We start from the raw sequence: 27455 nt of genomic DNA, 5'->3' as shown, positions 1-27455 counted from the left end.
ACTTGGCATCATGTCATACACTTACTTATTTGCTTGTTCAGAGTTGATCTCCTCTGTTAGAACATATGTGCCACGAAGGCAGTGACAGTGCATGTCTTGCCAACCATTGTATCCCTGGGGCCTAGATAAGAGCCCGGCATGCAGCAGGTACTCAATAAATATTTGTCGAGTGTATAAATAAATCTCAGGGTTGGAAGAGCTTCTATAGGTCAAATACTTGCCTTCCCTTTTAAGTATCCTTATCAATTAAACCACAGTACTTAGATCTCTAGGAGTAAATATGGAACATTTCCATAGGATACTTTGAATCTCAGGACCAGTTGAATGACTGCTCAGATATAGGAGCCCAAACCATGGCTGTTGGATAGGGATTTTCTTCTCTTTGAAGATCAGCATGTAGCCCTGCATCCCTGAATGGCATGCTTTCACTAAGTGACTTGGACTCTCAAGCCAAAGAGATGATTTTGATTTGGACATCCAGTCTCCTCACTGTCCTGCTTGAAACTTGTTTATGCTTTCTTATGGCTTCCGGGATAAAGGCTAACATCCCTAGCATGACATCCATGGCTCTGCCCTTTCACCCCTCCAGCCTCATTAATGTTTATCATCTCTGCATTCCAGCCCACAAGCCGTCTTGATGCTCCATGGTACCATGTTTTCTCTGCTGTGGGGCCTATGGCTTAATGATATCTCTGCTAGGAATCCCACTCGTCATTCAAACTTCAGTTACAGATTCCACAGAGATGTCTTCCTTTGACTCCTTGGTAAAATTATGTCCCTTTGTTATAAGCTCTGTTCTCCTTCATAACACTCATCTCAGTTTTAATTTCAAATGCATTTGTCTGAGGTTTTGATTAATGCTTACCTTCACTAGTGAACTTTGAGTTCCATGGAAGCAGAGGCTGAGTCTGTTACTGTTCCCTGTTGAGCACAGCAAATGCACGACGGCACTCTGAGTGCAAAATGGGCCAAAACAGAACGGGCAGAATCACTGAAGTATGAGAAAAATAAAGGTATGCCAGGCATCCTCCTAACAGAGGATCTGAGACTCTGTTAAGACAACAGAGAATCTGAGTAGCTGAACTCTTTATTCTCTGATTTAGCACAAAGGGGTCAGATCTTCAGAATCATGTCTGCAAAGCTTCTGAGGTTCAGAGCAATCTACTAAACCTCTCCCTCCCCGATTTTCCATTTGCCCATCCAAAGGAGACCACAACGAGAAGCTCTCAAACAGCACGGTGCTTTCTAGCATTCTTATGATGCCAAGAAGAAGGGCACAATTATCCTAGTGTCTGAAGTCTTGAAAATGTTTGGCTACAATGCAGCGTTAGCAAAACTAGTATCAGCTGGACTGTGTGTGCATCTAAGGGCAGTTTCCCTAAACTGGTCAGGTGTGGAGTGGGGGTTGGTGGGGAGCCCCATGTGAATGTTCTTTTATACCATGAGTACCGGTGCACTTCCGAAGACACTCAAGTCCATCGGCACCTGCCCTTCTATCCTTGAAGAGTTAGTCCATTACTTGTAGCGGGATGGAAGTCCATTCAGAAGCTTGGAGCAAGATTTATGCTCCTCTCCTAGCAGAAGCCAGCAACTGATGTCTCTCTCACCTTAGAAGTGAAGCAAGATTCTATCAAGATATAAAACGCCAGTCTCCACCTGTTGACCACACTGATCATCGGACCACTAACGTTTCAACTGTATATTAGACACGCTGACACCTGTTTTCTTTCATAACACCTGATCTCACCACTTTTCTTTGAAATCAGCATATCACCTTAAAATTTGTGGAAAAGGCACTGTAGAGAATTGCTTATCATGATATGAGGAAACTGAGGCCCAGAGAGGCTAATCAGTTCTCCAAGGTCACACAAACAGCAAGAGGCAGAGCTGAGACTGAAGTTCAGGGCTCCCGGTTCTCCAGCCAAAACTCTGAACATTATTCACTATACCCTTCTGGAATTTTTATGACAGCAAAGCTGAGTAAGCATAGCTTATATAACTCTAGGGTTATCTATCACTGGGACATTTAAATGACTCAATATCGACTGGGGAAAGTTTGGCTCTGCTCTGTGCAAAGTACAACTTCTTTCTTTGGTCAAGCCTTTTGGTTTATCATTCTTCAGAATTTAGAAGGACCTCTCAAGGTCACAAAGTGATGCTCTTCACCCAAAGGGGCTTAGATCCGTGATGGAATCATCTTCATGTAAAGAACACTTGTTTTTCCCTGCTCCATCCCAGGCCTCATGGAATAATTCCAAGCAATTGTTCAGGAACCTGGGCAAGCAGGGAAACCAATAGTTCTGCTTAAGCTATAAATTATCACTTCATTTCTCTTTGCCTCAGTTTCATCAACTGTAAAATAAGTTTAATCAAATGCTTCTTATAAATTTATTCTATCGGTTAAATTAATTATCATACTATGCTTAGAATGCTGCCAGACACATAGTAAATGCTCAATAAATAAGAGTTGTTGTTGTCAGGTTTATGGTAAAAATCCCTTCTAGGAAAGATTGTCAGTTAAAGTTTGGCAGAAAAAGAGAACAACAGATCTTAAAAGTAAGCCATAGCAGTACAGTTTCAAAAAAATTTTCTTTTTAAAAATCTGCAACACTATGGATGAACAAAACAAAATAATGCTAGCACACTGAAGTGATAGGGATGCAGGCTGATTAGGCAGCAGTTTGGTCAGGAGAAAACTAGCAATGGGTTAACCAGTCACTGGCACAGGCTTGGGCAAAAGTTTATATGTCCTAAATGGATTTCTTAGGGAACAGACACTACCCTACTAACCAATTAAAAAGAGTTCAACAAAATAATTTAAAAAACATTACTCAAATACTACACTCTATGAAGAAAATGTCACAAAAATTCAGACAAAAATGTACACTTGATTAAAATATCTTTAAAAAGCAAACTAGCTTACCAGTTAAATTTTAGGAAGTCTTCCCTATTGCAATAAATGAACTAGTTTGTGAAATACTAATGATCTTAACACTTGGAATTCCACTTGTACTTAGAAAAAGGGAACAGAGTGCTTATTTTGTACAATTATTTCCTACTCATCCTCTTCTGTTGGAATAGAACATTCTCTTTTGAGGAGCAAAATCCCGGACTTTTTTGAGCGGGGCTCTTTGAAAACTTGGTTGTATGCTGCCATCTTGTGGTAATACTAAGACATGTTCCTTTGCGCCGTCTAAAGTAAATCACCTTTGTCCACGAGGTGGCAGTAGTGAGAAAGAATTTTTTTTTTTTTTTTCCAGAGCAGGCATGAAATGTTATTTGCAAAAAGGAGTCTCCTATTATAGGCAAGAAAAAAAAATTTTCTTTGGTCCCTAACAACTGACAATTATTCTTTCTTTTCCAACGTGAAGGAAATCTCAGGTTCTTGAGTAAAATTGCCTTGCCAGGGATACCAATTCTGTAGGGATTCCCTGGACATACCCATTAGAATATACCTGAAACCTACCATTTTTATGCCTCTCGAAGACTTCTCAACACACGTCGATCTTGCTTTAGCAAACACACTTAAAAAGTAAGCATGGCAGTGCCAGTCTAAATAGTAAAATAAAAAGATAAATCTACTGCAGCAATACAATGGACAAAATTTTGGGGGGTTCTAGTATAGAGGCAGTTCTAGACTTCTGCGGATGCATTATTGTCATATGCTTAGATCTCAGCTCCTGATGAAGGCGTACAAGGAGGCAATGGGAAAAATAATTTAATACCAGAAAAAGCAAGTGCCTTGACAAATTTATTTATGCTAATCTGTCTTTGACTTTTAACTTCCAGATTCTTTACAACCAGCCGTGTTATACAAACGTGCATCATCAGAAAGAGCTGACTGGGCTTTTCTCATTGGCATAGACAATGTCTTCCTTGTTCACTACTGTAGCCTCAGCTCACTATTTCTCTAGCACAGAGTATGTGTTCAATAGATTTGCTGAATAAGTGTCTGAGTACATAAATGAATAAATGAATGAGTGACTGAGTGAATGAATTTATCAATCAATACCTTAAGAGCTGCCCTCCCTAAGATTCTAGGTAGGGGGAAATTTTATTCTCTGAAACCACTATGCCTTAACACGAAGGCAAAATTATTGTTGGGAATTCACAGTCATTTAAAGAACCATATGGGGCTGGGAGGTCCTTTCATTAGTCCCCAAATCCCTGGCAGGTAGAAAATTTTCTGGAGGGCTAAGCTTTATTTAAGAACTCATGAAATTTAAACCTTAGAAAATAAAGACCCAAGATGTTCTTTTGTTCAAAGGCCAGAAGATTTAGTCTTTCCTCTCATCTGCCATTATGTGGTATAATTAGGTCTCTCTCTCTCTCTCTCTCTCTCTGTAATTAGTATGAGTGTTGTGAAGGTGAGGGATGCTTCACTGGAAGCTCTAGAGTTTACAGTTTGGTAACTCCCTTAGTACCTGAGGAAATTTCCGTATCTATATTTATGAGCTGTTTTGGCATTTTGCCTTCTTTGAATTTCATGTGGGAGAGGAGGTGAGGGTACAAAGAATCCATGAGGAGAAGAATTGATTTTCAGTACTTTGACTCTTAACAACTTATCTCTAATCCTATGCTTATAAGCATTCATTCTAATTCACAGGTAGGATATGTAGAGTTTAGCGGTTTATACTGTTCGTGCAATTGTTCTAATTCCAGGGTATTTACTTGAACGTAAACGGCTCACTTTTCAATACACCACAGCCATTTGAGCAAGGAGACATTCTCTGTTGCATATGGCACGACTCTTTCTATGAGGCCAATCTTCTGATATGTCCCAGTTTTGAAAATGACATGTTAGAGGACTTAAAACAACTAATCGCACTTTTTTTCTGGGCCAGAATGAATAAGAGTGTATGTTCAGGGGAGACAGAGGGTCCAAATTCAACAGATTTAATCCTCCAGTTGCCTGGGAAAAGTAAGCGAGGGACAGAGTTAAAACCATTAAGAAATTTAATGAAATTAATGTATAAGAATATTCGACGTGATGCGTCTTCTTCCCTCACTGATGCTGAGGACCTGAAGCATGACATTTGTGAAGTGTCCTCCGTGGGAATTTATGATTTTTTGTGCTCTTTTTTTTTTTTTGGTCAAGGTTTTGAAAAATAAAATCTTTTATTATAGTAGCTTAAAAGGGGGACATTTTTATTAATTCAATTTTCAAAGCCACACTCTGAAAGTCGTTAATTTCTTTCTCAATGGTTTCTCTGCTCTACCTGGAGGCTTTAGGGGTTAGCATTTCTACTTACATATTATTATTATTTTCCTTTTTACATAGGAAAATGATATGCCTATGATTTCTATTTGGATTGTTAGAGTTTTAAATTTTCTCTTTTACTATATTCACTTTTTGTAAACCCTAATGCCTAGTATTTCTAGAGTAATGTTCTCTGAGAATCACAGTAATCATTCTGCGTCTAGTTCAGGGGAAAAGCCAACATACAGAAATGGTTCTAAGAGTCAACATTTAAGATTATTCCTGTTTTCTTAGTTATACCATAGGTTGATCATTATCCTGACTACTAGGGAAATACCTCAAACTGGCTGGGAAAACTAAAAAGTCTTAACATGTCATCAATATTTGAGAAAGGAAGTTGGCGTCCCCCTTAGCTAGATTTGGGTCAGAAAGGAATCCGACACTTGACTTTCAAATGCTCCTAGGGGCTTTTCCTCTTAGAGTTGACTGCGACCAGGAATGAACTTCAGATGTTTGATGCTGTTTTGGAGTGAGTCAGAGATATGAATGATTTACCAAGTTTTTTGCCACCTTAGACATATGGTGAGAGCTCCGTGGTGAATGAATGAGTAAAGCCAAATCAGAACTAATGCTGACATAATTTCTCATTATATGGTAAAATAATTGAGACTCATTCCTTATTCTCATCAATTAGTGAACCAACCCTCTACTAACTAAACATTCGATACTAAAGAGAATTGGAGAAAATATTTTTACAATAAAAGGTCATTTCATTCAAAAAAGACAAATTTGTATTAATACCCCAATTTAGAGAGAGAGCGTAGGAGGACCCACATCTGAAAGGAGGACTTTTACTGGAAATCCTGGAGGGAATTTCCTCCAGGAAATCCACAAGGGAAATCGCTTGTAAAACGAGTCAGGTTTGACTTAGGACCTGGAAGAGTTGAGAGAGCGCTTGTGCCTGTGGAGAGAGCACTGGCTTGGGGGCAGGAACACTGCTCCTGGACCTGCCTCTTCTGTGACCTTGAGCAAGCCACAGGAACAGGCCCAGCCTCAGAGAGGGCAGAAAAAGGAGAACAGGTTAGGTGTTTTAACCTGAATATTTCACAGTACACTGACAGCTCCAACATTCAGATGAAACACTTGTTTATATCATTATTAATGGTGCTATCTCTGGGGAGAGAGATTATATATAATCTTTATTTTCTTCTTTATAGTTTCATATATTTTCATATTCTTCCATAATGAGAATACATAACATTTATTATCAGAATGGAAAACTATTTATAAAAACAAATCAATGTATTTTTTTAAAAAACCTCTAAATCTGGGGAAAAGAAAATAATCAATTTCTGATTCTTTAGCTTTGGGTTGACATCGTTACAAAGAGAATGAATGTTTTCCTCCACTTTTTAGTTGGCTGGTATCATACAGTAAAACTAAAGAGAAGCTAAGATAGGTGAGGTCTGACTTCTATAAGGAACATCGTCTTTACAGCATGAAGTGACAATGCAATGAGAAATGTAATATATGGGTCTATGAGGTCCTTCTGACTGCACGCTTGAAGTAATTGCCCTGTAGAGTGAGTAGAGATGCACGAATTAACTTTAACTGCTACGGGCTCTGCTCAGTTGTGATATGGATGGTTCCAGAGAGTACAGACTCACTAAGCACTCCTGACATAAAGAGAGGGTTTCATTAAGTCTCTTACAGCAAAGTCAGCCTTCGCAAATCCTGCAGATTTCTTATTTAGCCTGAGAGGTTTAATTTTTAATAATCAGTGAATTAAAATGTTAGAGAATGCCCAATGGGCTAAGTTTAATAAAGGAGTTTCCCTGGGCCACTCCACCTGAAAATATGCATAAGATAGAAAAACTCCAGAAGCAAATTTGTTTCAGTCAGCTATCAGTAAGGTATTAGGGCCAGACATGAACCTTCCGTCTTAAAGAAGAAACACGTACTTCTGCCGTTGTGCCTGGAACACGCCCATTGCACCTGTGGGTAAAATCTTGGCCTTTGCCCCTCGATGGAATTAAAGAACAATCATCACATTTCATAAAGGGCTATCTCCCAGCCCTGAATCTACTTATTGTTGGGGCAAAGTAGATTATATTTTCCGTGTTTAAAAATATACATTTTATGTATATTTGAAGCCTTTTGTGCCTTCATGTATTTAACTTGCTAAAAAAGGATTTAAAAAGTACAGGTTTGGGTCGGTCTCTAGAGATTTTTCCTCCTGTCTGGTTTTCTTTCTCTCTACTTCTATGCTCTAAATTGTGAATTGCAGATCCGTTTTAGAATACATTTTAGATTTAAATTCTAAGGGATTCAAGATGGCCTTTAATCCATGTAAGATGTGTTTTCATTTTGCAAGTTTCAAAATCAAAAACATTCAAATACCATGAAACAAGGTAACTAGCCTATGGCATTTGAATGCAGAGATAACAAGTGAATTTGTGAGATTTCCTGGGATGTTAAGGCTCTTGGAAATAAGGGATTATTTATTGGAAATAAGGGAAGATAAGGGATTAAAAAAAGGTGGTGTGCTCAGAGTTACCCTAGGGCCTGCATCTGCGGCACTGACCGCCGCAGGGCAGAACTTGGTGAAGGCGGTGGTTCTGCTCTGGGCCCTTCGCAGTGACTGTACTACTTGGAGCACCAGGATGCCTCAGTGATTTATCTGTCATTCCTGCTGCGTCACCGACTCCAAACATAGCATCATCGCCAGGTTCTAGAGCAGCTGCTGGAAAACGCAAATGGCGCCATACGACCTGATCGTTCCTACAACTAAAATAAAAACCTACTATCAAACCTCCTTGTTGAGAGGCTGGAAGTTTTCTCTAGATGTTCTGCTAGATAATAGGCTCTCAGCATCCTCCAGGCAACTCACCTCTATAACACCACCTACCATACAGTATACGCTATCCGTACATATCTGTACAATCAGGCGGACAGGTGCTGTTTCTTGTCTTAAATGTGTAACAGGGGCAGAAATGCCCATCTCCTCTCTTTTAACTCCACTGGTTTATCACTTTTCTTTTAAACAGGCCAGACGCAAACAAGGAAAAGTAAGACACTATTAGGGAAAAATGTATTTTTTTTTCGGATTTTAAAAATTCATTAGACCATACTGTTCAGCTCTCTCTGGATTCTAGATCTCTGCATTCCTGGGATGTTCTGCTCCTCTCTCCCTTCTCTCCTTTCTGCCTTAATTTTGAACTTCACTTTCACCTGGAAGCCTCTCTGACCAGTCCAGGTTAGCTAAGGTGGCCCTGTTCTGTGCTCCCCATATACCACACAGGTTTCCTCAACATAGCAAAGTTGCTTAATTCATCTGATCTACTGCCCCGTCTGGTCTGTAAGCTCTATTAGTGCTGAGGCCGTGTCTGGTTTGCTCTCCACAGTGTTTCCCAAGATCCAGCTGAGAGCTTGGCACATAAAAAGTACTAGGATAGTACTTTTTTTTTTTTTTTTTTTTAGGGAATGAACAGTGTAATCAAAATACCGTGTATTGTTAAATGAACTTCATCTGGGCCAGAAACTAGTGTGCACTGCCCATTGAGAATGAAGTTTATTTCTTGTGTTCCTCATGGTTAGAAATCAGAGGAAAAGAAAACATGGACTCTAAAAGGAAATTTACAAAGCAAAAGCAAGTGGAGAGTACATCTAAATGCAGAACAAGCGACACTATTCATTTAATGACAGAATGGGAGGGCTGGTCCTTAAGGAAGACCAACCTCCAATGCATGAGCGCATGCCATCTTTTACAGCACTGCCACGCGAAGTAAGCAGCTTTCAACAATGAACTTACCTGTATTCAGGAACTCCAGGGAAGAAAAGAGAACAAATCTCCCAAGTTACTCTCTAACTTGCGATTCAACAAAGAGAAGTGCAAGCTACTGCTTTTCCTTTTTTTCTTAGTCGCTTCTGCCCTCCAAACATTCACATGGACAATTGAGAAAGCGCTTTAGAATGGCCAAGAGACTTTCCAACATAGAACATGGCTGGGGATGCTGGTGCCGTGCGGGCTACAGGGGATGGGATGATGCCCAGAATGGGTGCTCAGTTATCTCAAGGCCCAGGTATCTCTTACTGCTTTTTTTTTATCTTGTGAAAGCACAGGACGCTACTGTTGCCCCAAACAATATCCTCTTAGGCAGTTAAAAGTCCTACCGGAACTGCAAGGTTTGGAACGTGAGTGGTTGAGGCAGAATCTCCCTTGTGAGGATGGGGCAGATAAAGTAGAATGGACTGATAGCTGTGATTTATAGCAAAGACACTCTGTTAATGGTAATGTCTAGGTATTGAAACGTACACATGTGTTACAGAGATGTCGGAAGTGTTTTCTTTTACAATCAGCATTGTGATGAGTAAAATAGTGCAGTCAACTATGGCAGTGCTCAACTCCCCAGGGTCCAATTAGGAAGCGTGATAAATGACTGGTAAGGTCTCTCCCCCCCTGCTGATTTGCGGTGGCTATAGCTGACACTTCACAGTGGAGTCCTAGTGAGGGGTCTGCCTACTCCCATCATATACCTGTGTACAAATGAACACCTTAAGTTGGAATTCCAAACTCATTATGTTATGCTGTGTTCTGACTTGGCAGGTGTGTTTCTTCACCACAGTATACAAGGGGAGATGTAAGGTGGGACCCCTTAAGCTGATTTTTTTTTCCCTTATGGAAGTGCTTGTTTAATACCTACAAATGACTTGTGCTGATGAAAGAACATTGTGGGGACGGAGTGACTGTGTAAGAGAAGTTGTTACTAAGGTTAATTTGTATCTTGCCTCTTCAGAAGGAGATGTTTCCTCCAGATAGATGCGATAATGGCTTTGTGGTGCTTGCATGGCTGGTAACCAGTGTTTAGAAGTGAATGTTAACAACATCAAAACTTTGTCTATGGTTTTATTTGAAGGATGTCAAAGAGAGAGTGTATGCATAATGCAAGGTGAATATGGTGGAAAATGTAGAGAAAAAGAAGAGCAAGAAATACAGATAACAGGAATAAGAAATTCAGGTGAAAAGGAAAGAGGGAGCCACGGGGCAGACGAAAATTAAAGATTATACGTTTGCAGGGCTATACTATGAAATTTGTCAGGGGCTGAGACTGCATTGATGATTGAATTCTTGGAAGAATATGTATTCTTTCTTTTTTAACTCTTAAGTAGTGCCACTTCCTTTAAGGACTCTTGATCTGTATCATGTCTCTGAACCTAGAGCGAAGCTTCCAGTGAAAGGACCTCCTTCCTGGCTACACCCAGCAACGCTCCTCACAGCACACTGCTACCTCCTGCTAAATGTCACACTCTGGCAAACACCGAGGCGAGCTCTTTAAAGACCAGAGGGACCTGCACCAGCACTTTCTGTCCATTCAGGATCCTGGTCTTCTCACCCTTTGGGGCAGCATGCTAACATTTTCTGCTGCAAATCTCACTGAGCTCTTCTTAGGCAGCTTTCTTCCTTTTAATTAAAAAGACAAGACTGTCAATTACTCAAACTTAATCCCAAAATGTAATTGTTACTTTGAAAGATTTTTTTTTCTCATATAGCTCATAGAAGAGAAATATTTCCATCAAATTAAAATTTAGTGGGAGCTTGGATTTAAAAAATATATATTCATCTTCAAGTCCCTGCTGGCTCTAGAAATCTAAATAGCACGGCAAGGCATAAATACAGGGAGATCACCAGGAAAGGCTGACTGATGTAGGCAGATCCAGACTAGGAAAATAGGAAAAGGCATCAGAAAAGAGTCCCAGGGCTAAAAATTCTCCTTCCTTTAAATTGATGCTGTAGGATTTTTAGCCATTTAGCTTGAAGCTAAATGTAAATTCTGAGAGAGGTAACACTTCCAAGCTTCTGTTGGACATTTAAATAAGAGCGTGAATAAATTTCAGAATTATTCTTGCTAGAAAATTTTAACAGGGAGAGAACAAGAACCATTTAGGAAACAGGGCAGAAGGAAGAATGAAAAGGTGAAAGAGCAAAACACAGAAGTGGATTCAACAGAGAAAGTGCTTGTTACAACTGGGTCTAAATCAGTGGTTTGGGCTACCTATTACAGCTGGGCCTAAATCGTTGAATTGGCTGGTGCAGTATTGATTCTAGGTGAAGTATTGGCACAACTATATCCCACTTGGGATAGACCGGGAGGAAGTCAGACTCCTGTTCCCGTTAAAGGAGTCAGAGGGTGGTTGTCAGGTGTTCATGTCAACTCTTAATCATCTTCATTGTGTTAATCAGGGCCCATGATTCTGCTGTAAATTTGTGTTGACGTGGCTACCTAAGTTCTATTAAAAAAAACAAGACCCTTGTTTCCATCACCTAGTGGGAAAGGAGAAATGTACTTAAACACTGAAGGCTTTCCTAGGACATGCTTTACACCTTTGAGCAGAAATAAAGGGCAGGTTCTTTAGATCGATCATTATGGATTAGTGTGACAGGTGGCAATGTGCATACGGGCATCGACAGCAAGTGCATGAGTGTACGAGTGTGTGTCACACAGTAGGGAACTGTGTACCTGGCAGCTCCTCTTAAGTGTAGTATTATGATGGTGGTGAAAAAATAATGAAAAGTCTTCTTTCTCTGACCTTGGGATACTTCTCTATTTAAACTTGTTAGCAGTGTGGGCATCTCAGACATCCCTAGAATCCGAAATACGTCAAACTATAATGAAGCCAAACCGAACTTTTATCTAACCAATATCCAGGCAACGTGACCCATGATACAAGTACATCTTTAACTCTAAGTACATCTTTAAAAATTATAAGACATATGTGTATCTGAATACGATCATTTTGCATTCAATATGCTTTCTTTCTAGGAAATTGAAGTTCTATTTTATATATTATTTAAAACACCATTTGAGCTTGTAGGCATGAAAAATATAATTTCTTTCCCATTTCACAGTTGGAAAAACTGAATTAAAGAGGACAATGCTAGTAATTATCCATGATTAATAGAGGTGTGTATGTAAATCAGCCTGAATAAGTGTGTGAAATTAGATGTGCCGATGCCAGACAGCTCCGCTCATGTTTTTTAAAGACGGAAGCTTTCAAATCTCTGCGTGAGTTGGGCATACAACTCTGTGTGTTGAATGGGTCTGGAAATGGACTTTGTAAAAGTGTATGGATTGGAAGGCAACTGTATTATACATTATAAGAATTATAATACATAAAATAAATTAGATGAGTGTTTAAAGTTCATTAGACAGGTATATCTAATACATATCTAATGACCATGAATGCATACATAATGGTTATTTATAATGTACTATAGATTTATATATGTGCCTGGGTGCAGCAAGGAGTAGATTGGAATTTGGGTGTACTCTCATGATTAAAAGTGTAGGAGAAGGTGCATGTTAGTTTCCTAGGAGTGGAGGGACTAATTGGATTAATACATGCAAAAGCCCTTAGAACTCTATTACATGAGAAGCCCACTATCTATATTGGCTATTATTATTATTATTATTATTATTAATATTACCATTTTTTATTAGACAAGGTAAAACTGCCGTTATAATAAGGAGCTGAAAAGAAGTATTCTCTCATTGATCCCTGGGATTATATCCTACAGAAAATAAATGAAGCTGTAGGGATATAGTCCAGCCACCTTCACAGCATGGGATCTTTGTAGGATTTTCCTCCCTGTTTTCCTTCCTTGCCAGTGGAGTCTGATTTGAGAACCCATTCCTGGGAGTGCCAGTTGAGGACAGGTACATCTCCTCCTCTTTCTAGAGATAGAAATCTGGCTGTTCAGATGTCAGGCACACCCACAGCAACACCAGTCTCCCTGTGGGAGGAAGCAGGCCAGGAGGAGTGCAGATTTCTGCAAGCCTGGTTTGTTTGTGGACATTAATTTTTTTTTTTTTTTACTTTAATTGTGGGGCGTGTTTTGTTTTCAGAGTGAGCTTTAGACAGCTGTATTAATCATGCAAACCCAGCCATGCACAATGTGTTTTATCAATGGAAAAACAGGAACGGAATGGCAAGCAGCTGTGAACAAACCCAGTGCAGTGCCTGAACCTGGAAGATAATCTCAAACATTTCCCAAACCTACTAGCCACACGGGGTTAGTGAATGGAAAGGCTGTTCACTTGGAATAAATAATCAGATAGGAGGAAAACAGGGTAGACAGATTCCAGGGTTATTAATTTTTTTTTTTTTTTAAGTGGCAGCAATTGTGGCCAGAGAGCCTTGAGCTCGAGGGAATTCTTCACTTGAGGGTGATAAACACACAACGGTGGTTTGTTCTTGTCCTTTTCTCTTCTTTCCCTTTATTTTTACTTCGGGAGGCTGGTTTCATCACCTCATTCTGCACCTGCGGTCCTTCTAAATGTGAGAGCATCTCTGGTGCACGTCCGTCATGAGGGGCTGTGCGTAGGGAGGAGACGGGAGCAATGTTACCCGATTCTCAGTATTCAGAGCCCTCAGGAAATGACTTGAGACTAACAAAGTGAGAAAAGTTCCCTCAGACATTCAGAGCTGGCTCTTTCCTCATTTTACAATTCAGTGGATTTTCTGCAGCGATGTAGTCAGGGGTAGTTATGCAAAATATATGCAATTCAGGACTCATTTCAGAATAAATAAACCTAAATTAAAATTAATGGAAAAAAACACCTATCAGAAACAGATAAAAAATGGCACACTATTTTATTATTTATTTATTTATCTTTTAAATTAGGGAGCAGGGAAGCACCCTGATTTTTTTGTTTTGTTTTGTTTTTGGCATAAGAGGAAAGGAAGTTTGAAAATTTCTGATTGGCCGCAGACAATATAAATTGTCCTTTGGTGTAATTCCAGTATTATTATTATCACTGCAGAAAATCAAGCAATGTGATGAAGGAAACCCAAGGGAAACACATTTGATTTACTGAGCCTTGTGTTTTTTTAATCACAGCTTGAAGAGGTTTAGGACTACATTCCTGCTGCAACTCTGCTGTTTATCCCCAATCACCTTGATGGGCCATGTAGAGAGGGGGTAGGAGGGGAGACCCTCCAAAGAGAGATATTAACAATGAAGTAGCTGAAATTAAACATGTGTTCCTGTTATTGGAAAGTAGGAGGGAAAGTTCTCTTTTTTTATGATGGGAGGAGAGAAAAGGAGCTTGGGGACTTTCTCCTACTTTCAAAACACCTTATGAAAATTAATTGGCTCAAAATCCTTCAAGCCATTTGCATCAACCATCTGCTTATAGACATCTTCACACTTTAGGAGGGAAAGGTAGGATTGCACATAGATGATGACAATCTATAATACTTAATTAAATGAAGGTATCTCATGTTATAGTTATGACCACAGTGAGGCAGTCAGCTTTTCTTAGATATTTCGGTACTATAAAAAGGGTTAAGGATCCCATATGTTAGTATTTTTTTCCATGGGCTGCCATCTTGATTGGAAAGAAGAGAAGAAAACAGATTTGATTCTAGAAAGTAAAAGTCCTTGTAAGGAACAGGAAACTTAAGAGAGCACCTCCTATAACTACCTCTCTCACCAGCTACGCCAAGTCTCCATGAACAGCTTTTCAATTTCTACGAGCAGAAGCCCTAAGTATTAGTAGTAAGATAAACTATATTCTCTAAAACTACTGGATCTATGGAAGCTATCTACAACAGTCCATCTACAATGTAAAATCAAACTAGGGTCATTCTCCAATCAACAGTTCTGTTTGTGGGAAAATAACAAGTTCCACAAAATCCCACATGCTCCATCCTGGTCCAAATTGTTTTTCAATATCAAACAGCTGTCCTTTGTGAAGTGTCTGGCTTCATTTTGTTCAATGTTATATATATCATAAAGAGTGATCAGATAAAATATTTGACTTTGTGGCTGTAGAACTGCTCTCACAAAGGATGCCTTGAGTAATAGTGACACTGTACAAAGCCCATCTTGGATGGAGCATGACCTCTTTGAAAATGTTACCCATTGGGACAAACGCATATGTGCATGTTTGTCACATCAAGATATTTGCAAGATGGCAACATGATAAAATGGTGTCAATCTCTGCAGCAACAGTAGAAGATAAATGTTTTAAAATGACTGTGGCATGTCAGGAATTCAAAATGGGATGCTTTCCATGAACACTGAGTTTCTTGTCAAGTCTAAAAAACAGGCACATTTTAACAGTCTTATTTTTAGTGACTGGGATAAGAAACAGGTTTCATCAATGTTTTAGGGAAGAATTTTATTCAACAGAGTTCTTCTAAAAATAGTCTGGTCCCTACTTCAAATTTAAGAATAATTCTGTTATTAATCTGTCTAGTTGATCCTTGAAACTGTGCAATTCTCATTTCTAATGTAATTAAAGGAAGTTTGCATATATGTGAATACATACATATGCAAAACATCACATTATTGACACTCTCCATATCTACACTCAATTCTGGCCTAATTTTTAGTTTGGACAAGTGTTAATGAAACATGATCCGTCTTCAAACTTATAAAACAGCAGCTTCCTACCTTTAATTCTGAGCACATTTCCTTTAGAGTGTATACGACAATCTTGTTTAATTGGATTTATTTTTTCCACACTAGGCTCCACATGGCCTACTTTCCATTTTTTCTCAAGTCTTTGAGTGTTATTTGCAAATCACTTTTTCTGGAATTTAATTTCAATGGTAGGTTGGTTTCATTTCAGGTTTTTTTATTGTTTTAATTTTATTTGCCAATTTGCCTTTAAATGCCCTTAAGCTAGAAGGTCGGGGCTGCACTGCACTTGCAGCTAAACGTGATGTAGAAGGCAAAATTTAATTTGAGTGTGTAGAAATTTCTGCGAGAAGGAATATGGAACGATTACCTTGTTTTCTTATTTGTGTTCTCTGAAATAGTTATGTTTAAAAGGAAACGCCCCCAAATTGGCCAAGATTTTAAGAAAAGGTAATGTCCTTGTAATCTGGCTGAGTTCAACCTTTGGTAATAGATAAATTCATTTTTACAAGTAATACAAATGACTTCAGATTTGGATTGTATAAGGTGGTTAGTTACAGGATTCATATTTTTGTGAGCTACAGAATTTAACCGGCTGTGTTCCAAATATGTGAGTTCATAGTTACCTGTAATATGTGTTAATAGAACAAAAAATTGCTGTCTGAGTTTAGCGCTGTCTCCTCAGTTAGCGACCAACTTGAAGTTAGGTCGGGTACAGACAGACCAGTTACCTGCCTTTCAACTAGTGTGAGGGCAATCGATTGACCTTTTTTTTGAAGGTTTAAAGAAAAAAATGATTCCTTTTGTATGCGAATTTTGTCAAGGTGCTTCCCCCTTTTTGTGTTTTGCACATTATAGGTGATGGAGAATGACCCAGCAACAGAACTACAACGATAAAAATCATACTGACCTTGAATGGGGTGGGGGATTGTGGGTAAAACACGCTCTAAAGGGGAAAAAATAGTAAGCATCATGGAGAATTGATATAGATAGATATAGATATATCTTACTCATGTTTAGCTTCACAATTATAAAACAGATGAATTTTCATGTCTACGGGATCATATCTCCTGTAAAGCATTTGTCTGTCCTTCCTGCCAACACTAAATTATCAGAGAGCTATTAGTAAACTTTAACATCCAAAGTCTTTAAAAAAAATTAGCTAGAATAGGGGATAACACCTTATTGTGGTAACCCTGCAAACAGGATCCTGCCCTCCTCTGGAAAATCCACCAAGATTACAGATTTTGGGGGGTGTTGGTATTGAGGGTATTTCAATGAGTAGTGATCAAATTCAGGTCATGCATCTTGGCCCTGGTTCTGGGCTCTTTAACTTTTGACAGATGACCCTGTGGTAACTAAAGACTCCTTTCCTCCCTTTAAGCCCTACAGTTCATATCAGCTTTAGCCAAGCATCTAGAAAATTTATTTTGGTAAATACTAATTCAATTTTTCCCTCAGATTTTTCCTTCCACATTACTGATATCAGTGCAAGAGTAATGCAAAGACACTAAGCTTCTTGGCATGACAAAATCTGATTTTTAGTCTTTTCCTTCATCCCACCCCCCTGTGATAATACAATTTCATCTTAAGTTTGATCACCAGTCAGATTTGCTTGATGACACATCCTGTTCAGCAGTAAGACGTGCTTTTCTTTTAAACGCTGGAGTCTCAGCTTATGACTCGCTCGCAGTCCCATCCCCAAGCTACTGACCATAAATTGAACGTGCTGAAAGAGTTCAGGCTTTAAGGTATCCTCTACTTGTCTCATCAAAACCCAGGTTTAACTCTAAATCCTCCTCCGGGGCTCTTTCAGAAAGATAGAATGTTGCATTAGGGATAGGATGTATTACTTGCTACCCCCAAACCCTATAATGTAATGTAATCATAATACTTTTCTACATTCCTCCTAGCAGCTTGGTTAGATAAAGACCAGTGATAAATGAAAATCAACAAAAATCAAAACCATAAAAAGTAAAGCATATGTGTACATTCAAATCTGATCTGCCTGCCATCTTGTGTCATAAGCTTAGAAGAGTAGATTTTGCCTGGAATTTGGGCACTCAGTACATCTGGACACTAAGAAAACCCAGTCTCCTTGAAGAGTGAGCTTTCCTTTCTTGGATGAAAGGTGTGGCTTAAATGCCAAAGTTTCCTAAGTGCATTAAGATGGAACAAGTCAATAACAGCACAGTGAAAAATTGTGTCTTAGTTACACAAGTGTCAAGGAGAAAAATGTTTTAAACCTCCAACTGGTTATTTGGTATTAAGTTTCCAGCTTTGAAAATAAATAGCTAAACTGCTTTCAGCATTTATAGAGCAGTTGGAGACCACTGTCCCATATTATACTATATCTATCTTATTTTATTCTTATTACAATTATTATTCAGACTGTTTAAACGATTCAGCTTAATATTTTCTCATCACACTGTTCACAGCTGGGTAAATGCACTCTGCCCTCATTTCGACAAGACCATTTATATTGTTAAACATCTCATCCACCCCCCTCTCATTGCCTCTTCAATGATTTCCCACCCTGTTATCATCATCTTAGCCCCATCACACCCCATTAGTTATTCTCGTTCTCTTAATTTCATCCTACTGGCTTATCATTTCTTAGATGCTTCCCCATCCTAGCTTTTTATCCTTATTCTTCCACCATCATTTTGCTGTATTTTGTAGTTTATGCCAGGGTTTATGGGCTCCTGTAAGAGTGTAAAGTGAAGTAAATACCACTTAAAGTGAAAAAGAAATCTCCGACTTTTAACATTTAAACGTAGGGGAGAGCAGGAACCTTGGTGCTATGTGCTCTGTCTTTTTCCTGCTAGTATTTGAGGAGGTCAACACAGCTTATCGATTGATTGGGAGGTTTTAAGAACGGAATGCAAGGTTTACCCCAATACGATCTGCTGTGGCTCTTGGTAAGTCTGAGCTTTGGTTTCTTATCTGCTAAATGGGGTGGAGGGTGTTATTGGCTGATTCTGCTCGGACACCATAAAAAACAGTTAAACTGGAGTTAACACTTTGAAAGAAACCCCTCTGAATTAAAAGCACCTAAATGACAAAAGCTGGGGTTGAGAGTGGGGTGTACAGAGAGAGGTAATTTATTAACTCAGATATGATTTTCTTTTATTTTCCAGTGGGTATTGGATATGGTCAATGGTCTCTCTGGAAGTAGGTGTATTCAATGCCTACTCTTAAATCTAAAACTAGTTCTGGTGCCCATCTATTTCCTACTGCATCCACAGACAGCCCTCATAAGGAGGGCTTTCAAACTACATATAGATAGTGTTCAAATACCTGCTCGAACTGCTTTATTACACGGCATCCAGTAGTAGCTGGTTGAGGCTTTGCCAAGTCTTAACCAGCATCATCACGTGGTGTATATTTAAGTGCTGGGCCTCAAAGGTAATCACTTAAAATGACTTCTGAAGAAGCAGGGAGGCCCTGATTTTAAGGGCTGTCTCCAGTGCTGGGTTGCTTAGGTTGCTCTTAAAATGTAATCAAGTTAGGTTTACAGGTCAATGATCTTTCAAAATTAAAAAGAAAATTTTAAAACCTCCTACACACAGATGTGGTATGGCTCAGTGCAGATTTCTTTGTATTTTTATTCTTTGGTACTCAAAATAGTAGCCTCAAAATACCTTACCGATCCACACATTTCTCTAAAGTAGAAGGTAACTGATCAGTAGGACTGTCCTTTAACATGACGAATGCCTTCTTTTTTTTTTTTCCAGTATGTGGGCCTCTCACTGTTGTGGCCTCTCCCGTTGCGGAGCACAGGCTCCGGACGCACAGGCTCAACGGCCATGGCTCACGGGCCTAGCCGCTCCGCGGCATGTGGGATCTTCCCAGACCAGGGCATGAACCCGTGTCCCCTGCATCGGCAGGCGGACTCTCAACCACTGCGCCACCAGGGAAGCCCACGAATGCCTTCTCTTGACATGCCTAGGGTCAAAAGCTGAGCAGTAGGCTGGACTCTGCTCAAAATCTCAATGTGCCAAAGATGAACCAACGGTCTCACTAATCTAGTGGACTCAGGCTGGTGAGGGTTAATGGAAATGGAAGTGGGAGGTGGTGGAAGTAGTGCCCCTCGGTGGGAAGGAATATAACAATATTTAGTCAGTGAAAAATATCAGTAAGTGAAAAAAGGAGAAAGAAGTTAGATGTCTTTTCACCTCCAAACTACCAAAGATACATGTCCTAACATTTTCCCTACATATACAAATCTAGATAACGTGTTGGTTTACAGCCTGGACTCTGGAAGGAGATTACCCGAATTTAAATCCCAGCAGCCTTACTTAGTTGCACTAGTTACTTAACCTCTTTGTATAATGGAGAAATACGAGTGCCTAATAAGGCTGTCCTGATGATTAAATGAGATCACGTATGTTAAGTGTTCGGCACATGTGCAGAGTACCTTGTACATACTCACTTGATAAGAAGTGATGGCGTTAAAATCATCTCCCTTACTCTTCCTCCCTACCTGTTGCTTTAAAAATAACTCAGTGCAAGCAATAAAACAAGATAAGGTTTCCTTTGCGGCTGCTTTGCTGTCACCAGTGTGGATACACGGACTCTGTTACGTTACACATGCTGACAACGCAGAAGTCCAAGTCTTCACCCACGTGATACATGTTCCCACATCTTACAAAAACTAAGGAGCGGAATCCTTGACTGTATACATTGTACCATGGATTAATGTGTACAGAGAAACGATATAATGTAACACTTTGCCAAGGACGGAAAAAAGATATAAAAGGCATTACTTGGATATATAGGCTAAGGGAATGGATCCTTAATAAACAGAATACTAGGATGTGTGGAGGACAAGACAAATGAGAAAGGAATGCTTCCACTGGCTTAGGAAAAATGACTATGAATACAAGGTATTCTTGCACTCTCGTTCAATTATTTTGACACTTTTTTTTTTGCGGTACGCGGGCCTCTCACTGTTGTGGCTTCTCCCGTTGCAGAGCACAGGCTCCGGACGCGCAGGCTCAGCGGCCACGGCTCACGGGCCCAGCCGCTCCGCGGCATGTGGGATCTTCCCGGACCGGGGCACGAACCCGTGTCCCCTGCATCGGCAGGCAGACTCCCAACCACTGCGCCACCAGGGAAGCCCCCATTTTGACCCCTTTGAAGATAATATTTGAATAGAGAGTGAAGAAGCATATGTATGTATGTGATGGAGGACAAGATGTATCAGTGACCGCAAACTGACACTGTACAAAGTCAGCACGTCACGGCGGTGGACATGGAAAATGTGCTGATGCACCAGTGAAGATGGATAATCATGAACTCTTCAGGGGCTCCGGCTCTGGGTTTCTACCTGCTGCTGCCTCTGGCTGGCAGCAGCTCACCAGCTGGCTCGTCTGCTTTGGACCGGCTGGGTCAGCAGAGCATCCCGCTGCCCACATAATGCTCTCTGTCACGGGTGCTGGCCATGGCCGCCCCTCCCAAGCATCTCTCCCCTCCTGACCCTGTTCTGTGGAAAAGTACCGCCACCAGCAGTGTCTTCCTTCTTCCCAATAAACCCATCTACTTTGAATCTAAGTGATGGGCAATCTGTTCACACACGTACTTTCTTTTTCTTCATTTCTTTCTCTTCCTCTCCCTTGTGTGTGCTCTCCTCCCAACCTTTTAGCTGTGTAAATTGGTTACCACAGAGCCTTATTCTTAAAGATCCAGCTATGAAGGCTGTAACTCCACATCTCCCAAACCCAATTCATGGTGGCAAGGCAGTTGCGGTGGAATTGCCATTCCTGTTACACAAGGAGCAGAGCTTCCTCCTTAAAATGTCAAAGAAACAGGATGACAGTAGATTCACTAATGTTTGACAATTTTAATAGCTTCTTTTCCCCTCAAAGCCCAGTGACCTTTTGCATTCTATTCTTCTGTAGGTATTACGCCTCCTAACTTTCCCGTCAGGTGGGAAATCAATTCTAAGCCGAACGCTGAGGCATGTGCTTCCTCTCCTCTGCCTGCGGCGGTGTGCAGAGCTGGTGCCAGTGCGGGCTGCCTCGAAGAGGGCCCACCGAAGTAGCACATCATTAATCACGGCCCTGTACTCTTCTCAGAGGTATAATGAGGGTAACTTCTATGAAATCATCAAGGGCAATATGACCATAATATACTTGCCCAATTTCTTGATTCTTAGTTTACAAACAGAAGTTCTATAAGATTCTTGACATTTCTTAGTCTTACTGGGTTGCGTACTTGAAGTGGACTTTTGTGAACAGGACCATGGTATTTCAGGGCTTGAGATCACCTTTCATCACCACCAGCAGACCAGCAGTATCTCTATTATTTTTGACCTAGTCCATGCTCTTCTTCTCTTCCTCAAATGTTTCCTTTCCCCCTCTTCCTCCCTTTCTCTCTCTCTCTGTCTCTTTCTTCCTTTCACACCTGTGAAAAATAGGCTATCATAGAGCCTACTCCATCCTTCTATCCTTCTTCCCCATCCTCTCTCTCAGTCTATGGGTATCATTGTATTTATTATTTGAAAAATATCATTAGCACAGTCCTTTTTCTGGGTGGGATAACAAGAGAAGAAAATTTGCATACTTTCATGCAAATTTATAGTTGCTCACTTTCTCTAACTAATCCAATTATCCCATTTTCTCTTTTCCAATCCCTACAAAACCTCTTGTTAAGTGTATGTTGTTCTGCTTAATCAGCTCACCTTAGATTTGTCGGAATCTCAAATTCATAGTTGAGGCTCTTTTCCCCCCTATGTATGGAATCCCTAACGTCAAGAACGAAACAGGTAAGTACATTTCTTAATAAATATCTTGTCAAGTGTTCTGAGATATCGATGTCTCTAGCTTAAGTAAAGAGCACTGATGTTTGGTCTTTGGAGACAAGTCAACAGGGATATGGATTTTAAACTTCATAATGATGCAGCATTTGTGGCATAGCTGTATCCCATCACACGTACAGACTGAAGTCAACGGGAGTTATGAATGAGAAACTGAAGGCCGAATTTAGAATAGTTTGTGGTGTTTTTTTTAAATAAGTGGATTGGATCTTGAGCAGTTGTAAAACGGCTCTAATACTACGTTTTGAGGGAACTATCACTTAAATTGATTTTTCTCCTACAAACTTTTCTCTTGAAGGCTCATCTAAACTGAAAAAAGCAAGATGGAGACATTTATCCTGGTCATAGTATTTCTCAATTTTCCAATTCAGCCTGTGCAGAAAAACAACAACAACAACAACAAAAAACAAATTCCTAGTGGCTTATTATTTCAAAATAATAAATTTGTTGGACTTTCTCTTTTAGTCCGAATGAACTGTCTACCCCAGCACATGCTATCACTTTTGTTTGTTTTACTTATTCTGATAAACATTTTCCTATTCTAAGTGTCATCATTTCCCCTGATCTCACCCATCGTACCTCTGTTTCTCAGGAGGCATTTGACTCTGTGCTCATAGCTGCCGGACCAACAAGGTAGGGGGTCAGGTATCTGACTACAACATGCCGCTCAAGGGAAAGGCTCTAAGGTGGGCTTTCTTATTAATACCAATAATTTAAAATCACTTGTCCTTCCTTAGTCTGCCTTGAGGACCTTCTTTGGTCTTCAGCAGAAGCAGCTTGGGTCCTCTCTCTCACCATCCCATCTCTCTTCCAAAAATATATCAGACAAGTAATGTTTCCTGCTGTCATATGGAAACCTTTCTGCAACGTTTTTCCTCCCTTAGATTTTAGATTATGTTTTAATCATTCATTCCACTCTTCCTCTTGTGTTGTTAAAAATACACTTTCTTTTTACAGCCTCTCCCTTCTCCCAGCACCTTATCCATCCTCACTGAATATTTCTCCCTCAATCACTCCCATCACTGCCATTCTTTAAGTGTCATCCACTTTCCATGATCTTACACCATCTCTGCTCCTTAAAGAGACCATCCCCAAAGAGATGTTTGTTCTCTGAATAGTCTTACAGTTTAATCAACCAGGAAAAAAAGAAAAAAAAACAACTAAACTAAGAAAACAAACAAAAAAACAAGGCAGTTATCAAAAGCACACCAGGGAATAGAGAGGAGAGGTATTCACTTGTAAATCTCATTTTACGCAGAGGGATTGTGAACCTGTGTTTTTGTTTCGGTGGCTATACACTGATTTTTGTTTAAGTTTACCTTTAAAAGATATGGGAATGATTTTCGAGTTTTCCACAGGAGAACTCCGTCGACTTGGTCTCCCAGGCAGCTCCCCGCTTTGGCATACTTACTGAAAAGTACGAGGCTGGCGTTGGTGACCCCCAGATTGTTGGCAGCGACGCAGGTGTAGTTGCCATAGTGCTCTTCAGTGACGTTGGTCACCGTCAGGGAGGACTGGCCCTCCGTGCTCTTAATCTCAAGGCCATTGGCATTGTTTATCCTAAGGGTTCAAAGACAGCAGAGTAAAGAGAAACACTGATGAAGACTTGGTATAGTAATTTCTTTTTCATCATTATATTGGCGAAAAAGGAGAGAAAGGAAGTAGGCAGAGCTTGTTGTTACTGCTCAATTCCTCATTTTAATCATGCAATCCCGTAGTATCAGAATCAAAGTCCATTGATGGAGAAGACTCGGGAATGGGTGAGTTTCATCAGGCTTTGGTTTCTGCTCTAGGAGAGAAAGACACGCAGGTGGACACTACCCCCGAACCACCTGCCTCACCCTATGTACATAACCTGAGTACTTTGGGGTTCAGTTTAAGAGCGACAGCCCCAGGGCTTCCCTGTTGGCGCAGTGGTTGAGAGTCTGCCTGCCGATGCAGAGGACACGGGTTCGCGCCCCGGTCCGGGAGGATCCCACATGCCGCGGAGCAGCTGGGCCCGTAAGCCATGGCCGCTGAGGCTGCGTGTCCGGAGTCTGTGCCCCGCAACGGGAGAGGCCACACCAGTGAAAGGCCCGCGTACCGCAGAACAAGAACAAAAAGAGCTACAGCCCCAAAGCACTTGGTAAAAAACCTTGGAAAATAAAGAGTCTAATCGGATAGGCCTACCTAATTACAGCCGGACTTGGCTTTGTCATTAGGGCTTCTGGTTTCCCTTGCTGAGCAGGGGAGACCTGGCGGAGCAGTGGAGGTGCAGCAGGTTTGGCACATACCTGGTGTCGTCCCGGTACCACTCAAAGTCAGGTGCAGGCACTGCCGAGGCCTCACATTTGAGAGAAGCTTTCCGCCCGGTGGTGGCTTCGTTGCTCTTGGATTCCGTGATAGTGGGAGGATCTGTAGGAAGGACAGATACACAGTTTACATGAACTTTGGACGGTGCTCCAGAATTTCCACACAAGAAGGAATGAGGAAGGACAATCTGATTGCAGAGAGGCAGGACAGGAATGGTCTTAAAGCTCCATGTACAAGAATTATGTGATCCACTGAATGGCACGGATCACTAGAAAACTAAATAGAAATAAGAGATTCATGAAACTGTAGACTTGGTTTACTTAAATGGGACACTTAACGGGGCTTTATGGAAATGAAACCTAGGATATCTTTTTCCCTCTTCCAAGAGACCATTCGTTATTCCAATCATAGGTTATAATGCTTGCATAGTTTTATTGCTTTTCATAAATTGAGTGGTAATACTAAAGGACTTGGGATTTTAAGTGTATAATTTGAGCACTTTTCTTTTTCACCATCATCGTTATCATTATTATTGTTACCTTTGGAGATGGCAGTAAGAAAGCTGATGAAAATAATAGAGCACCACAGTCCTCTCAGCCAGGCTTAGCCTGATATTGTTGCAGCAATCCAGGAAAACAAACTAATGTCAGATGATTGCTATACTTTTTTCCCTCCTCTGTGCTCCCTTACTGCTATGACCCAGGTCAATTTTGCTTTTATGTGTGAGGGTGCAGTTTGAAGTCTATCGTGGTGCATAAACACCTTCCTGGGGTACCAGTCTTCTGCTCTCTCTGGTCGTTGTGCACTTGATTTTTTTTCTGCTTAGGACTGAGTCTATAAAACTGTAATGGGCTTGAAATGAGCTCAGAAACACATTCTAATTTGCCATGATTCTTTCAAACAATCCCATGGAAAGTGGAACAAGTGTTTACAGGTCCACAGGACTGAGCGACGATGGTAAACTTGAGCTTTGGGCTTGATGATGCTGTGTCTGTGCAGGTTATGGCCCCTCAAGGAGAAAAAGACTTCTGTCCAAAGGTTATTTGCCAGAAAACAGCAACTTGGCTGTGTGTACATGGACACAATAGACCCAAACCATCTGTTTATATTTTATAAAGGAAAAAGCTTATTTAGGTAAATTAGTGAAGTGAACTCTAATATACGAAATTCATTGACATCTCGGCTCTTCAGCACCTGGTTCAGCTCACTTATTTTTGGGTTTTTGTCTTCATATTCAAAAGCTATTTTCCAAGTTTTCTACCTGTAGAAGACCTGGATCCTCCTAGTTAAAAAGGATGTACTAAAGCGTCATCAGGTTCGTCTGCAATTTTCTCCCCCATTTAATTTTCACATCAGCTTGGACATCTTTAAATCACTGTCCCAGAGGAGGGGAGTTAGGGTACATTTGGATACCACCACCAGCCCGTGTGTAAACATGAGCCAGAGTGGGTGGCTGTTCTGCTTTAGACTTAGCTGCTCATATTTGTTTAGACGGAAAAAGGCAACAAGATGAGTGGAAAGAACCCTCGACTGGAAACTAGGAGCGCTGGAATTTAGGTTCTGTTTGGTTGTGTGGGCTTCCCATCACACACTTTATCTTTCTGAGCCTTGGTTTTATTATCTGTAAAATGAAGGCACCACACATTAACGATCTATATAGCATCCCTTCCAACTTAAAAAATACCAATTCTAGGGGACTTCCCTGGCAGTCCAGTGGGTAAGACTCTGTGCTTCCACTGCAGGGGGCACGGGTTCATTCCCTGGTCAGGGAAGTAAGATCCCGCATGCCTCACGGCGTGGCCACCCCCCGCAAAAAACCCCCACACCAAACCAATTCTAGTCAAAATGGCCCATTCTTCACAAATGGGCAGTTGGTAGCATTAGGACCCAAGTGTATTTTTATACCCATAACTCCTTTAGCCCTTAACCCTTAAATTGCTAAATTCAAAATTGTAACTCATTTATCTAATACATGGGTTGGGAGTCAGGACTAGAAGTCAGAAACAGCACACCATAGGTCTGATTTTGACTATTAACCAGAATTGTGGCCTGGACAAGTGTCTGTACCAGTTTGAGCTTTTTCTTTCTCATCCTTTAAAAGAAGAAGTTAGCTTAAAATGATCACCAAGTTTCCATTTTAAATCCTTTCATTCTATGATTGGTTATATAGATCATTAGAGCACATTAGTTCAATGGTTAATGCAATGATTAGTGGTAGTGGTGTGGATGGGGGAGCTATTTGTATAGAGATGGGGTATGGAGTAGAGGTTAAGAACTTGGATTTAAAGTTTGATAGACCTGAGCTCAAATCCAGTCTATGTCCTTCACTATCATTCATCATTAGAGAGCTAGTACTTCGTCTAGAGTCACAGTGTCTCAATTTCCTCATCTATAAAATGCTGGAACCAGAGTCAGGGAGGTCCATTTGGAGACTGCTGAAGGAACCCAGAGATAGCCTGCACTAGGTCTTTGATAAAGGGGCTGGAAGGGAATGAATAGATTTGAGATTGAGAGATATGAGCCTCAGAATCGACAAGATTAGATGTGAACAGTGAGGGAAAGAAGGAGGAGTGTCAAGGATCACACCCATGTTTCCAGCGTGGGCACCTAAGTGATGCCATCCACTGAATAAATGTTCGTTTCCCGTCTTCACCTCTTCACTGTATTAGGCTAGGCTCTTAAACTGCCAATGACTCTACCATCTGTAGCACGTTGGC

General features: G+C 40.5%; 1 protein-coding gene across 1 annotated transcript in view; it reads right to left on the bottom strand.

Annotated features, from left to right (window-relative positions):
- The window catches only part of LSAMP (limbic system associated membrane protein), a 654959-nt gene that overhangs the window by 15957 nt on the left and 611547 nt on the right, over positions 1-27455 (bottom strand). Inside the window, exons 5-6 of the mRNA XM_033855816.2 lie at positions 24720-24840; positions 23858-24006 (exon numbers count right to left, since the gene is read on the bottom strand). Of these exons, the coding sequence (XP_033711707.1) occupies positions 23858-24006; positions 24720-24840 (270 nt within the window). The remainder of the gene's footprint in view (positions 1-23857; positions 24007-24719; positions 24841-27455) is intronic.

This window comes from Tursiops truncatus, chromosome 4 (genome assembly GCF_011762595.2).
Source record: "Tursiops truncatus isolate mTurTru1 chromosome 4, mTurTru1.mat.Y, whole genome shotgun sequence".
NCBI lineage: Eukaryota > Metazoa > Chordata > Mammalia > Artiodactyla > Delphinidae > Tursiops > Tursiops truncatus.
Note: the sequence above shows the minus strand (reverse complement) of the source record. Positions and strands in the feature narration are given on the sequence as shown.